Here is a 14,466-nt window from a genome sequence, read left to right as displayed (position 1 = left end):
TTTTCATGTATTTGGCCTATTGATATATCATATTTAATCTATGTATTTCTTCCCAACTAAACAAACATTTTTCAAATCACATCAAACTTTAAAATGCTGACATGCTTTTAAAAGTTACAACTGGCCATGATGAACTCACTGCTCTAGAGAGCTGATTTGCCAGACTGGTGAACAGATCTGCAATAGCTCCCAGCCCCTGGATCACCACATACCTTACTCAACAGGAAACTCATTCCCCTGAGTAGACAGCCTCCCACCTCACCCCTCTGTCATCTCTCTCTGACACCTGCCTATCTGCCTTGCTTCCCCAGTATACTTCTGCTCTCACCTATGATGGTGTGAAGGTGATGGCCGAGGCCTTCCAGAGCCTGAGGAGGCAGAGGATTGATATATCCCGCCGGGGGAATGCTGGGGACTGTTTGGCTAACCCGGCTGTGCCCTGGGGCCAAGGGATCGACATCCAGAGAGCCCTGCAGCAGGTAAGGCCGGTGGTACCTTCCTACCATGCTCTTGGGAGCCAAGCAGGAAAAATCAGCATCCAGCTTAAGCAATATGCATCACTCTAAAATGAAGCATATGCCTGGAGTTTGGAGTGGCCACTATAGTGTTTATGTCAAATGTATGGAATCCAAGTCAAATGTAAGACAAAACAGACAAGGGACCATGAAAATGCAATGCCACTCCTTATAGTGTCAAAGCTGTACTCTCAGATTAGTGCTTATACTGAAAAAAGAAAGCCATTGATTCCCGTGCTCAGCAAGGGGATACATATGCAGGGATTCGTCCAGGGAGGTGGATGATGTGGTAAGATGCTTATCATAAGAGTATGAGGACCAGAGTTAGAATCCCCAGAACCCACATGAATGGTGGACAGATGTGATTGCCTACCTGTAATTCCAGCGTACAGGAGGTAGAGATGGGATCTCCATATTGGGCTGGCTAGCAAGACTAGCTGAACTCATGAGTTTTGGGTCAAATGAGAGGCCTCTGGTTTCTACACATAAATGTATGCATATGTGCCCACTCACAGATCTGCACACACACACACACACACACACACACAAAGCTTGCACTTCAGACCACTAGACTTGTCTCCTTCATTCATTTTTTTATTCAGACATACTTCATGGCTCTGTTGCTCATCCTTCTGACTTGACTTCTTTCCATCTCAGCACCGCAGTCATCAATTTTGTTTGCATTTGAACTGTGAAGGAACAGGAATAGAAAACTGTGCCTAGCCCAATCGATTGGCTATGCAGAATGCAGACACCATGGTGGAGATTATGAATATTAAGTTACTAACACATCTGCTGGGACTGCAGGGTGAGACAGTGGTACAATAAGTGCATGACATTCTTGCTTTAGAAAATTTTGGGACTTGCCCAGTACTTGAATATTCTTGGAGATTCTAGAAGTTTCTAGAAGTACCACAAGCCCATGTTGTAATTCTCAATTTTCTAGTGTACAGCATTGTCTCTGGTAGAAAGACAAAGGGATGGTGAGAAGAAGGCTGCACTGAAGCCAAAAGGAATGACATAGCATGGGCCCAGAGGGGACCCCATAACAGCAAGATAGTTTGATACAATTATCCTTCATAACCCAACCCACCTTCCCCAACCAATGACATTCCTTGGGTGAGGCCAGCTCCACCATTAAGCCTACATTCAGAAGGAATTGAGCTCCCAGGGAAGAAGAGAGACTTCTAAACAAGAGAGATATGAACACAAGATATACATCCATATATGCAGTCTGGAGACAGAATAGGAAAGTGCCTACACAGCTATTCTTCAGCCCTGAAGAAAAGCCCTGTGAGATGGAGAACATGCAGACATGTCCTCCAGACTGAAGTGAGACAGCAGGCCTTCCAAACACAGCGGGCATCACTATGACCACAGCTGGGTCTCCACCCTCCCCTGTCTCTGTGCAGACCTCTGCCCTCCCCTGTCTCTGTGCAGGGCAGCCCCCAAGTCACTAGGCAGTTACAATGGACACCAGGCAGGTTCCAGAATGATTACCAAAAAGGAAGTGGCTGTTCCCAGCTTATTTAAAATGCTCTTCCTGACAGCAGTCAAGACAGATCTGTCTGCAGTGTGAGTCTGGCCTCAGACAGGCCCAGGGACTCGCCCTTGGTCCCACAACCTTCTAGCTCCTCTGCTTCTCTCATCTTAATGACATCCCTGAAAGCATATTCTGATGCCACCATGACAGGGGAGCATCCCAGGAGGCAATGTGGAGTGACAGGCAGTGAGTGCTCTGAATGAGGAGCACAAAAGATGACCCCTCGGCTCCCTAAGCGAGCACAGAATATCTATCCAGCTCTCTGGTGGACATCTGCATGAAAAGGAGGATGCCAGGTGGATAGCACCCAAGTCTCAGCTGGCCACACAAACACTAAGACCCACTATTCAGGAGGCAGGGGCAGGAGGATTATTAGTTTCTACTTAACATGAGCTACATGGGAAATGACAGGAGGGAAAAATGTTCTAGGAGTGCATTTATTTCCTGTATGGTCTCACTCATATCCTTCCACTCACCCTATGCTTCTGCCCTAGCAGGATTGGAGAGAGTTGGTTGCCATGGTAAAGGCTGATTACTTACTGTTTTAGAGCTGAAATCCATGTGTGCCTGTCTTCCATGAGTAGTTCCCAAGAGCTGACTGTGCACTCCAGGGGGAGAGGGGGACTAAACACTGGGGACAATGAAAAAAAGTCAAATCCAGCCCACGAGAGACTCCTTCGGTCTCTTTGATGAACAAATAAACAAACCAGAATGTTCTTTCCCTAAGACCATCTGTCCAAAACTGACTTTTTCAAATCTGTGTGAATCACCTAGAAATCAAGAGTTTATTGCCATAAGAAACCTTGGAGATTACCAGCCTGCGGTGCCCCTCACTTTATAAATGAGATGGTAGAAATAGAGTGGCCTGTGACGAGTCCATGATCGCACAGCGGCTCAACCACAGAGGCAGAGCCAAGCCCTGCCCTGAGCCCCTCCTTCCATGCATCAGGCCTGTCTTGTGACCCAGTAGATTACTCTAGAGTGTTGACCTCTGAAGCCTTCACCCCACCAAAACGACCGCCTAGACACTTTGCTTCAAGATCCACTTCTTTAGAGAGTCATACCACCAGAAGACAACTGCCACCAGCGCCTAGGTAAACCCTAGTGGCATCCAGTCTTTGGAACCCAGAGATCTGCTCCAGAGCTCCTGTGCCTACAGCCTTTGGGTCGCATAGTACAAAGAACCAACCCTACTTTGGATCAGATGTTGCCATCTGGAGTTCTGTATGTGTCTGATGACACATACAGAAGTTGTTCTGAATCCCAGCAGAGGTGACCTAAAATAATGACCCAGCCCGGGGCAGCACAGAGCTTTGCATAGACTCTATGCACCCACATCCACCACTGAAATTCCCCTACAAAGGGAAGCTGCCCCTGCCTGCCACCAGGAACACTGTTTAGGATATTAATGAGCATAAAACCAGGAAGCCCACAGTGCTCCAAGAAGGGAACACCCTGTGCCTTCTTCTAACTGGCAAAGAGAGAGGGATGGAGAGGGAGAAGGAGACAGAAAGGGAGAGGAAGAGGGGGAGAAGGAGAGGGAGAGGGAGAGAGAGACCTGAGTCTCAAGTCAAGCTCTTTTTTGTTGGATATTTTCTTTATTTGCATTTCAAATATTATCCCCTTTCCCAGTTCCCCCCCCCAAACCCCCTATCTTATCCTCCCTCCTCCTGCTTCTATGAGGGTGTTCCTCCACCCACCCACACACTCCCACCTCTTCTCCCTCTATTCCCCTACACTGGGGCAACAATCAAGCCTTCATAGGACCAAGGACCTCTCCTCCCATTGATGCCTAACAAGGTAATCCTCTGCTCCATATACAGCTGGAGCCATATGTACTCCTTAGTTGATGGCTTAGTCCCTGGGAGCTCAGCACGGTGTGATTTTTTGATATTATTGTTCTTCCTATGAGGTTGTAAACCCTTTCATATCTTTTAGTCCTTTCTCTAACTCTTCCATTGGGGATCCCATGCTCAATCCAATGGTTGGCTGCAAGCATCTGCCTCCATATTTGTCAGGCTCTGGCAGAGCCTCTCAGAAGACAGCCATATCAGTCTTCTTTCAGCAAGCATTTCTTGGCATCCACAGTAGTGTTAGGTTTTGGTGACTGTATATGGGATGAATCTCCAGGTAGGACAGTCTCTGGATAGCCCTTCCTTCAGTCTCTGCTCTATACTTTATTTCCATATCTGCTCTTGTGAATATTTCGTTCCCCTTCTCAGAAGAACTAAAGCGCTCATACTTTGATCTTCCTTCTTCTTGAGCTTCATGTGGTCTGAATTGTATCTTGGGTATTTGGAGCTTTGGGGCTAATATCCACTTATCAGTGAGTGCATACCATGTGTGTTCTTTTGTGATTGGGTTATCTTGCTCAGGATATTTTCTAGTTCTATCCATTTACCTAAGAATTTCATGAATTCATCATTTTTAATAGCTGAGTAGTACTCCATTGAGTAAATGAACCACGTTTTCTATATTTATTCCTCTATTGAAAGACATCTGAGTTCTTTCCAGCTTCTGGCTATTATGAATAAGGCTGCTATGAACGGAACGGAACATGTGTTCTTATTATATGTTGGAAAATCTTCTGGGCATATGCCCAGTAGTGTAACTGGTTCCTCATGTAGTACTATGTCCACTTTTCTGAGAAGCTGCCAAACTGATTTCCAGAGTGATTGTACCAGCTTGCAATCCCACCAGCAATGGAGGAGTGCTCCTCTTTCTACACATCCTTGCCAGCATCTGCTGTCACCTGAGTTTTTTATCTTAGTCATTCTGACTGCTGTGAGGTGGAATCTCAGGGTTGTTTTAATTGGTATTTCCCTGATGACTAAGAATGTTGAACATTTCTTTAGGTGCTTCTCAGCCATTATTTATCCCTCATTTGAAAAATCTTTGTTTAGCTCTGTGCCCCATTTTTAGTAGAGTTATATGATTCTCTGGAGTCTAAATTCTTCAGTTCTTTGTATATATTGGATATTAGCCCTCTATCAGATATAGGATTGGTAAAGATCTTTTCCCAATCTGTTGGTTACTATTTTGTCCTATCGACAGTGTCCTTATAGAAACTTTGCAATTTTATGAGGTCCCTTTTATCAATTCTTGATCTTAGAACATAAGCCAATGGTGTTCTATTCAGGAAATTTTCCCCTGTGCCCATGTGTTTGAAGCTCTTCTCCACTTTCTCCTCTATAAGTTTCATTGTACTTGGTTTTATGTCGAGTTCCTTGATCCATTTGGATTTGAGCTTTGTACAAGGAGATAAGAATGGGTTGATTTGCATTTTTCTACATGCTGACTGCAAGTTTGTTTTTTGTTTGTTTGTTTGTTTGTTTGTTTGTTTTGTTTTGTTTCTTAGGGTGTTTGTTTTGTTTTGTTTTTTTCAAGACAGGGTTTCTCTGTATAGCCTTGGCTGTCCTGGAACTCACTCTGTAGACCAGGCTGGCCTGGAACTCAGAAATCCACCTGCCTCCCAGAGTGCTGGGATTACAGACATGCACCACCACCTCCTGGCTCTGACTGCAAGTTGAACCAGCACCATTTGTTAAAAATGCTGTCTTTTATCCAATGGATGGTTTTACCTCCTTTGTCAAAGATCAAGTAACCATAGGAGTGTGGGTTCATTTCTGGGTCTTCAATTCTATTCCATTGATTATTGATTATCTAGGTCTTCTTGCCTGATGTACCAATACCATACAGTTTTACCACTATTGCTCTGTAATATAGCTTGAGGTCAGGGATGGTGATTCTGCCAGAAGTTCTTTTATTGTTGAGAATAGCTTTTGCTATCCTGGGTTTTTTGTTATTCCAGAAAAATTTGGAAATTGCTCTTTCTACCTCTATGATGAATTGAATTGGAATATTGATAGGGATTGCATTGAATCTGTAGATTGCTTTTGGCAAGACAGCCATTTTTACTATAGTAACCCTGCCAATCCATGAGCATGGGAGATCTTTCCATCTTCTGAGATCTTCAATTTCTTTCTTCAGAGACTTGAAATTCTTGTCATACAGATCTTTCACTTTCTTGATTAGAGTCACACCAAGATATTTTTTATTATTTGTGACTATTGTGAAGGATGTTGCTTCCCTAATTTCTTTCTCAGCCTGTTTATCCTTTAAGTATAGGAAGGGTACTGATTTGTTTGAGTTAATTTTATATCCAGCCACTTTGCTGAAGTTATTTATCAGCTTTAGGAATTCTCCAGTGGAATTTTTGGGGTCACTTAACTATATTATCATATCATCTGCAAATAGTGATATATTGACTTCTGCCTTCCCAATCTGTATACCTTTGACCTCCTTTAGTTGTCTGATTGCTCTGGCTAGGACCTCAAGTACTATATTGAATAGACAGGGAGAGAGTGGGCAACCTTGTCTGGTCCCCGATTTTAGTGGGATTGCTTAAAGTTTTTCTCCATTTAGTTTGATGTTGGCTACTGATTTGCTTTATATTGCTTTTACTGTGTTCAAAGTATTGGCCTTGAATTCCTGATCTTTCCAAGATGTTTAACATGAAGGGATGCTGAATTTTGTCAAATGCTTTCTCAGCATCTAATGAAATAATCATGTTCTTTTTCTTTGAGTTTGTTTATGTAGTGAATTATGTTGGTGGATTCTATATAATGAACCATCCCTGCATTCCTGGGATGAAGCCTACTTGATTGTGTTGAATGATTATTTTGATGTGTTCTTGGATTTGGTTGGCATGAATTTTATTGGGTATTTTTGCATCAATGTTCATAAGGGAAATGGGTCTGAAGTTCTTTTTCTTTCTTTGGTCTTTGTGTGGTTTAGGTATAAGTGTAATTGTGGCTTCATAGAATGAATTGGGTAGTGTTCCTTCTATTTCTATTTTATAGAATAGTTTGAGGAGTTTTGGTAATAGGTCTTCTTTGAAGGTCTGATAGAATTCTCCACTAAACCCATCTGGTCCTGGGATTTTTTGCTTGTTTGTTTGTTTTTTGTTTTGTTTTGTTGGGAGACTATCAGTGACTGCTTCTATTTCTTTAGGGGTTATAGGACTGTTTAGATGGTTTATCTGATCCTGTTTTAATGTTGGCACCTGGTATGTGTCTAGAAAATTGCCTATTTCATCCAGATTTTCCAATTTTGTTGAGTATAAGCTTTTGAAGTAGGATATGATGTTTTTCTTTTATCTTGTTTTTTTATTTATTTATTTTCTATATTCTTTGTTTACATTCTAAATGCTTCCCCCTTTCCCAGTCCCCCCCCATATGTCCCATAAGTCCTCTTCTCTCCATCCATTCTCCTATCTATCCCCCTCCCTTTTCTCTGTCCTGGCACTCCCCTACAATGCTGGATCAAGCCTTTCCAGAATTAGGGCCCTCTTCTTCCTTCTTCATGGGAATCATTTGATATGCTAATTATATCTTCAGTATTCAGAGCTTCAGGGCTAATTAATATCCACTTATCAATGATTACATTCCATGTGTATTCTTTTGTGATTGCATTACCTGGCTTAGGATATTTTCCAATTCCATCCATTTGCCTAAAAAATTCATGAATCCACTGTTTTTAATTGCTGAATAGTACTCCATTGTGTATATATACCACATTTTCTGTATCCATTCCTCCATTGAAGGATATCTGGGTTCTTTCCAGCTTCTGGCTATTATAAATAAGGTTGCTACGAACATAATGGAGTATGTGGGGAGTATTGCATGCTGAGGAATCCTCTGGGTATATGCCCAGGAGAGGTCCTCCAGAAGTGTCATGTCCAGTTTTCTTAGGAACCGCCAGACTGATTTCCAGAGTGGTTGTACCATCTTACAATCCTACCAGCAGTGAAGGAGTGTTCCTCTTTCTCCACATTCTTGCCAACACCTGCTGTCTCCTGAGTTTTTAACCTTAGCCATTCTGACTGGTGTGAGTGAAATCTCAGGGTTGTTTTGATTTGCATTTCCCTAATGGCTAATGATGTTGAGCATTTCTTAAGGTGCTTCTCGGCCATCTGAATTTCTTCAGGCAAAAATTCTTTCTTTGTTTAGGTCTGTTTTCTTTCCATGGTTTCCATTGTTATGTCTCTCTTTTCATTTCTGATTTTATTAATTTGGATATTGTCTCGGTTCTCTCTGGTTACTGTGGTGAAGGGTCTATCTATCTTGTTGATTTTCTCAAAGAACCAACTCCTGGTTTTGTTGATTGATTCTTTGTATAGTTCTTTTTGTTTCTATTTGGTTGATTTCAGCCCTGAGTTTGATTATTTCCTATCATCAACTCCTCTTGGTATATTTGCTTCTTTTTTCCTAGAGCTTTTAGGTATACTATCAATCAGCTAATGTAAGCTCTCTCTAGTTTCTTTTTGGAGGCGCTTAGAGCTATGAGTTTTCCTCTTACCACTGCTTTCATTGTGTCCCATAAGTTTTGGTATGATGTTTCTTCATTTTCATTAAATTCTAAAAAGTCTTTAATTTCTTCCTTGATCAAGGAAGCAGAGTGTTGTTTTCACTAAGCAGAGTGTTATTCACCTTTTATTTGTATGTGTGTTTTACATTGTTTTTATTGGAATTTAAGACCAGCCTTAGTCCATGGTAATTTAATAGGGTACACAGGATTATTTCAATATTCTTGTATCTGTTGAGGCCTGTTTTGTGACAATTATAGGATCAGTTTTGGAGAAGGTACCATGAGATGCTGAGAAGAAGGTATATTCTTTTGCTTTAGGATGAATTGTTCTATAAATATCTGTTAGATCCATTTGTTTCAAAACTTCTCTTGGTTTCATTGTGTCTCTGTCTAGTTTCTGTTTCCATGATCTGTCCATTGCTGAGAGGGGGGGTGTTGAAGTCTCCCACTATTATTGTATGGGGTACGATGTGTGCTTTGAGCTTTAGTAAAGTTTCTTTTATGAATGTGGGTGCCCTTGCATTTGGAGCATAGATGTTCCAAATTGAGAGTTCATCATGGTAGATTTTTCCTTTGACAAGTATGAAGTGTCCTTCCTTATTTTTTTTTTTTTTGATAACTTTAGGTTGAAAGTTGATTTTACTAGATATTAGAATGGCCATTCAAGCTTGTTTCTTGGGGCCATTTGCTTGAAAAATTGTTTTCCAACCTTTTACTCTGAGGTAGTGTCTGTCTTTGTCAATGAAGTGTGTTTCCTGTATGCAGCAAAATTCTGGGTCCTGTTTACATATCCAGTCTGTTAGTCTATGTCTTTCTATTGGGGAATTGAGTTCATTGATGTTAAGAGATATTAAGGAAAAGTGATTGTTACCTCCTGTTATTTTTGTTGTTAGAGCTGGAATTATATTTGTGTGGCTGTCTTCTTTTTGGTTTGTTAAAATATTATTTTCTTGCTTTTTCTTTTTATTTTGTTTTGGTTTTGTTGTTGTTGTTTGTTTATTTTTTTAAATTTTTTTATTGTTATTTTTTTTATTCAATATAATTTATTTACATTTCAAATGATTTCCCCTTTTCTAGCCCCCCCCCCACTCCCCGAAAGTCCCGTAAGCCCCCTTCTCTTCCCCTGTCCTCCCTCCGACCCCTTCCCAGGTCCCCGTTCTGGTTTTGCCAAATACTGTTTCACTAAGTCTTTCCAGAACCAGGGACCACTCCTGCTTTCTTCTTGTATCTCATTTGATGTGTGGATTATGTTTTGGGTATTCCAGTTTTCTAGGTTAATAACCACTTATTAGTGAGTGCATACCATGATTCACCTTTTGAGTCTGGGTTACCTCACTTAGTATGATGTTCTCTAGCTCCATCCATTTGCCTAAGAATTTCATGAATTCATTGTTTCTAATGGCTGAATAGTACTCCATTGTGTAGATACACCACATTTTTTGCATCCACTCTTCTGTTGAGGGATACCTGGGTTCTTTCCAGCATCTGGCAATTATAAATAGGGCTGCTATGAACATAGTAGAGCATGTATCCTTATTACATGGTGGGGAATCCTCTGGGTATATGCCCAGGAGTGGTATAGCAGGATCTTCTGGAAGTGAGGTGCCCAGTTTTCGGAGGAACCGCCAGACTGCTTTCCAGAGTGGTTGTACCAATTTGCAACCCCACCAGCAGTGGAGGAGTGTTCCTCTTTCTCCGCACCCTCTCCAACACCTGCTGTCTCCTGAATTTTTAATCTTAGCCATTCTGACTGGTGTAAGATGAAATCTTAGGGTTGTTTTGATTTGCATTTCCCTAATGACTAATGAAGTTGAGCATTTTTTAAGATGCTTCTCCGCCATCCGAAGTTCTTCAGGTGAGAATTCTTTGTTTAACTCTGTACCCCATTTTTTAATAGGGTTGTTTGGTTTTCTGGAGTCTAACTTCTTGAGTTCTTTATATATATTGGATATTAGCCCTCTATCTGATGTAGGATTGGTGAAGATCTTTTCCCAATTTGTTGGTTGCCGATTTGTCCTCTTGATGGTGTCCTTTGCCTTACAGAAACTTTGTAATTTTATGAGGTCCCATTTGTCAATTCTTGCTCTTAGAGCATACGCTATTGGTGTTCTGTTCAGAAACTTTCTCCCTGTACCGATGTCCTCAAGGGTCTTCCCCAGTTTTTTTTCTATTAGCTTCAGAGTGTCTGGCTTTATGTGGAGGTCCTTGATCCATTTGGATTTGAGCTTAGTACAAGGAGACAAGGATGGATCAATTCGCATTCTTCTGCATGCTGACCTCCAGTTGAACCAGCACCATTTGTTGAAAAGGCTATCTTTTTTTACATTGGATGTTTTCAGCCCCTTTGTCGAGGATCAAGTGGCCATAGGTGTGTGGGTTCATTTCTGGATCTTCAATCCTGTTCCATTGAACTGCCTGCCTGTCACTGTACCAATACCATGCAATTTTTAACACTATTGCTCTGTAGTATTGCTTGAGGTCAGGGATACTGATTCCCCCAGAATTTCTTTTGTTGCTGAGAATTGTTTTAGCTATCCTGGGTGTTTTGTTATTCCAGTTGAATTTGATAATTGCTCTTTCTAGCTCTGTGAAGAATTGAGTTGGGATTTTGATGGGTATTGCATTGAATCTGTATATTGCTTTTGGCAAAATGGCAATTTTAACTATATTGATTCTGCCGATCCATGAGCATGGGAGGTTTTCCAATTTTTTGAGATCTTTTTCCATTTCTTTCTTCAGAGTCTTGAAGTTCTTGTCATACAGATCTTTCACATGTTTGGTAAGAGTCACCCCAAGATACTTTATACTGTTTGTGGCTATTGTGAAGGGGGTCATTTCCCTAATTTCTTTCTCAGCCTACTTATCCTTTGAGTATAGGAAGGTCACTGATTTGCTTGAGTTGATTTTATAACTTGCCACTTTGCTGAAGTTATTTATCAGCTTTAGGAGTTCTCTAGTGGAGTTTTTTAGGTCACTTAGGTAGACTATCATGCCATCTGCAAATAATGATAGTTTGACTTCTTCCTTTCCAATTTGTATTCCTTTGACCTCCTTATGTTGTCTAATTGCCCAAGCTAGTACCTCAAGTACAATATTGAAAAGATAAGGAGAAAGTGGGCAGCCCTGTCTAGTCCCTGATTTTAGTGGGATTACATCAAGTTTCTCTCCCTTTAGTTTGATGCTGGCTACCGGTTTGCTGTATATTGCTTTTACTATGTTTAGGTATGGGCCTTGAATTCCTGTTCTTTCCAAGACTTTAAGCATGAAAGGATGCTGAATTTTGTCAAATGCTTTTTCAGCATCCAATGAAATGACCATGTGGTTTTGTTCTTTGAGTTTGTTTATGTAGTGGATTGCATTGATGGATTTCCGTATATTGAACCAACCCTGCATTCCTGGGATAAAGCCTACTTAATCATGGTGGATGATCGTTTTGATGTGTTCTTGGATTCGGTTGGCAAGAATTTTATTGAGTATTTTTGCATCGATGTTCATAAGGGAAACTGGTCTGAAGTTCTCTTTCTTTGTTGGATCTTTGTCTGGTTTTGGTATCAGTGTAATTTTGGCTTCGTAGAAGGAACTGGGTAGTGTTCCTTCTGTTTCTATTTTGTGGAATAGTTTGAAGAGTATTGGTGTTAAGTCTTCTTTGAAGGTCTGATAGAATTCTGCACTGAAACTATCTGGTCCTGTGCTTTTTTTGGTTGGAAGACTTTCTATTACTCCTTCTATTTCTTTAGGCGTTATGGGACTGTTTAGATGATCTATTTGGTCCTGATTTAATTTTGGTGTTTGGTATCTGTCAAGGAAATTGTCCATTTCCTCCAGATTCTCCAGTTGTGTTGAGTATAGGCTCTTGTAGTAGGATCTAATGATTTTTTGGATTTCCTCAGTTTCTGTTGTTACATCCCCCTTTTCATTTATAATTTTGTTAATTTGGATACTTTCTCTGTGCCCTTTGGTCAGTCTGGCTAAGGGTTTATCTATCTTGTTGATTTTCTCAAAGAACCAGCTCCTGGATTCGTTGATTCTTTGTACGGTTCTCTTTTTTTCCAATTGATTGATTTCAGCCCTGAGTTTGGTGATTTCCTGTCTTCTACTCCTCCTGGGTGAATTGGCTTCTTTTTGTTCCAGGACTTTCAGTTGTGTCGTTAAGCTGCTAGTGTATGCTCTCTCCATTTTCTTTTTGGAGGCACTCAGGACTATGAGTTTTCCTCTTAGCACTGCTTTCATTGTGTCCCACAGATTTGGGTATGTTGTGCCTTCATTTTCATTAAATTCTAAAAAGTCTCTGATTTCTTTCTTTATTTCTTCTTTGGCCAAGGTGTCATTGAGTAGAGTATTATTCAGCCTCCATGAGTATGTAGGCTTTCTGTTGTTTTTGTTGCTATTGAAAACTACTCTTACACCATAGTGATCTGATAGGAGGCATGGGATTAGTTCGATCGTCTTATATTTGTTGAGGTCTGCCTTGTGACCAATAATATGGTCGATTTTGGAGAAGGTACCATGAGGTGCTGAGAAAAAGGTATATTCTTTTGCTTTAGGGTGAAATGTTCTATAAATATCAGTCAAATCCAATTGGTCCAAAGCTTCAATTAGTTTTACTGTGTCCTTGTTTAGTTTCTGTTTTCCCAATCAGTCCATTGAGGAGAGTGGAGTGCTGAAGTCCCCCCACAATTAGTGTGTTAGGTGCAATGTGTGCTTTGAGCTTTAGTAAAGTTTCTTTTATGAATGAGAGTGCCCTTGCATTTGCATTTGGCGCATAGATGTTCAGAATTGAAAGTTCTTCTTGGTGGATTTTTCCTTTGACCAGCAAGAAGTGTCCCTCAGTGTCTCTTTTGATGACTTTAGGTTGAAAGTCAATTTTATCTGATATTAAAATGGCTACTCCTGCTCGTTTCCTGTGGCTTGTTCGTTACATTGGCTTGTAAGATTGTCTTCCAGCCTTTTACTCTAAGGTAGTTTTTATCTTTGACACTGAGGTGTGTCTCCTGTATGCAGCAAATTGTAGGGTCCTGTTTCCTTATCCAGTCTGTTAGTCTATGTCTTTTTATTGGGGAATTGAGACCATTGATGTTAAGAGATATTAAGGAATAGTGATTATTACTTCCTGTCATTTTTTATGTTCTTTTTATATTTGAGTGGTTATCTTCTTTTGGGTTTGATGAAGGAAGGTAACTATCTTGCTTTCTCCAGGGTGTAGTTTCCCTCCTTGTATTAGAGTTTTCCTCCTACTATTCTTTGCAGAGCTGGGTTTGTGGAAGGATATTGTGTAAATTAGGTTTTGTCATGAAATATCTTGGTTTCTCCATCTATGGTGAATGAGAGTTTTGCTGGGTATAGTAGTCTTGGCTGACATTTGTGTTCTCTTAGAGTCTGCATGAGATCTGCCCAGGATCATCTAGCTTTCATGGTCTCTGGTGAGAAGTCTGGTGTGATTCTGATAGGTCTTCCTTTATATGTTACTTTGCCTTTTTCTCTTACTGCCTTTAATATTCTTTCTTTGTTTAGTGCATTTGGGGTTTTGATTATTATGTGATGGGAGGTATTTCTGCTCAGGTCCAGTCTGTTTGGAGTCCTGTAGGCTTCTTGTATATTCATAGGCATCTCTCTCTTTAAGTTGGGAAAGTTTTCTTCCATAATTTTGTTGAAGATATTTGCTGGCCCTTTCTGTTGTAAATCTTCACTCTCATCTATACCTATAATCCTTAGGTTTGGTCTTCTCATTGTATCCTGGATTTCCTGGATGTTCTGAGATACAAGCTTTTTGCATTTTGCATTTTCTTTGACAGTTGAGTCAATGGTTCCTATGGTATCTTCAGCATCTGAGATTCTTTCTTCCATCTCTTGTATTCTGTTGTTTATATTTGCATCTATGGCCCCTGATTTCTTCTCAAGGTTTTCTATCTCCAAAGTTGTCTCCCTTTGTGATTTCTTAGTTGTTTCTACTTCTGTTTTTAGATCCAGTATGGTTTTGCTCAGTTCCATCATTTGTTTGTGTGTGTTTTCCTGTAATTCTTTAAGAGATTTTTGTGTTTT

General features: G+C 40.6%; 1 protein-coding gene across 4 annotated transcripts in view; it reads left to right on the top strand.

The window, feature by feature from the left end:
* Nucleotides 1-14,466, top strand: part of Gria1 (glutamate ionotropic receptor AMPA type subunit 1) — a 319,911-nt gene that overhangs the window by 198,962 nt on the left and 106,483 nt on the right. For 3 of the 4 annotated variants that reach the window (XM_052195298.1, XM_052195295.1, XM_052195296.1), the window contains one exon: nt 312-479. The exons of the other annotated variant lie outside the window; for it this stretch is intronic. In XM_052195298.1, the coding sequence (XP_052051258.1) occupies nt 312-479 (168 nt within the window). The remainder of the gene's footprint in view (nt 1-311; nt 480-14,466) is intronic. 4 annotated transcript variants of the gene reach the window in all.

This window comes from Apodemus sylvaticus, chromosome 10, assembly GCF_947179515.1.
Source record: "Apodemus sylvaticus chromosome 10, mApoSyl1.1, whole genome shotgun sequence".
In the NCBI taxonomy this organism is placed as follows: domain Eukaryota; kingdom Metazoa; phylum Chordata; class Mammalia; order Rodentia; family Muridae; genus Apodemus; species Apodemus sylvaticus.
The sequence above is the reverse complement of the archived record's forward strand: the minus strand, read 5'-3'. Positions and strand labels throughout refer to the sequence as shown.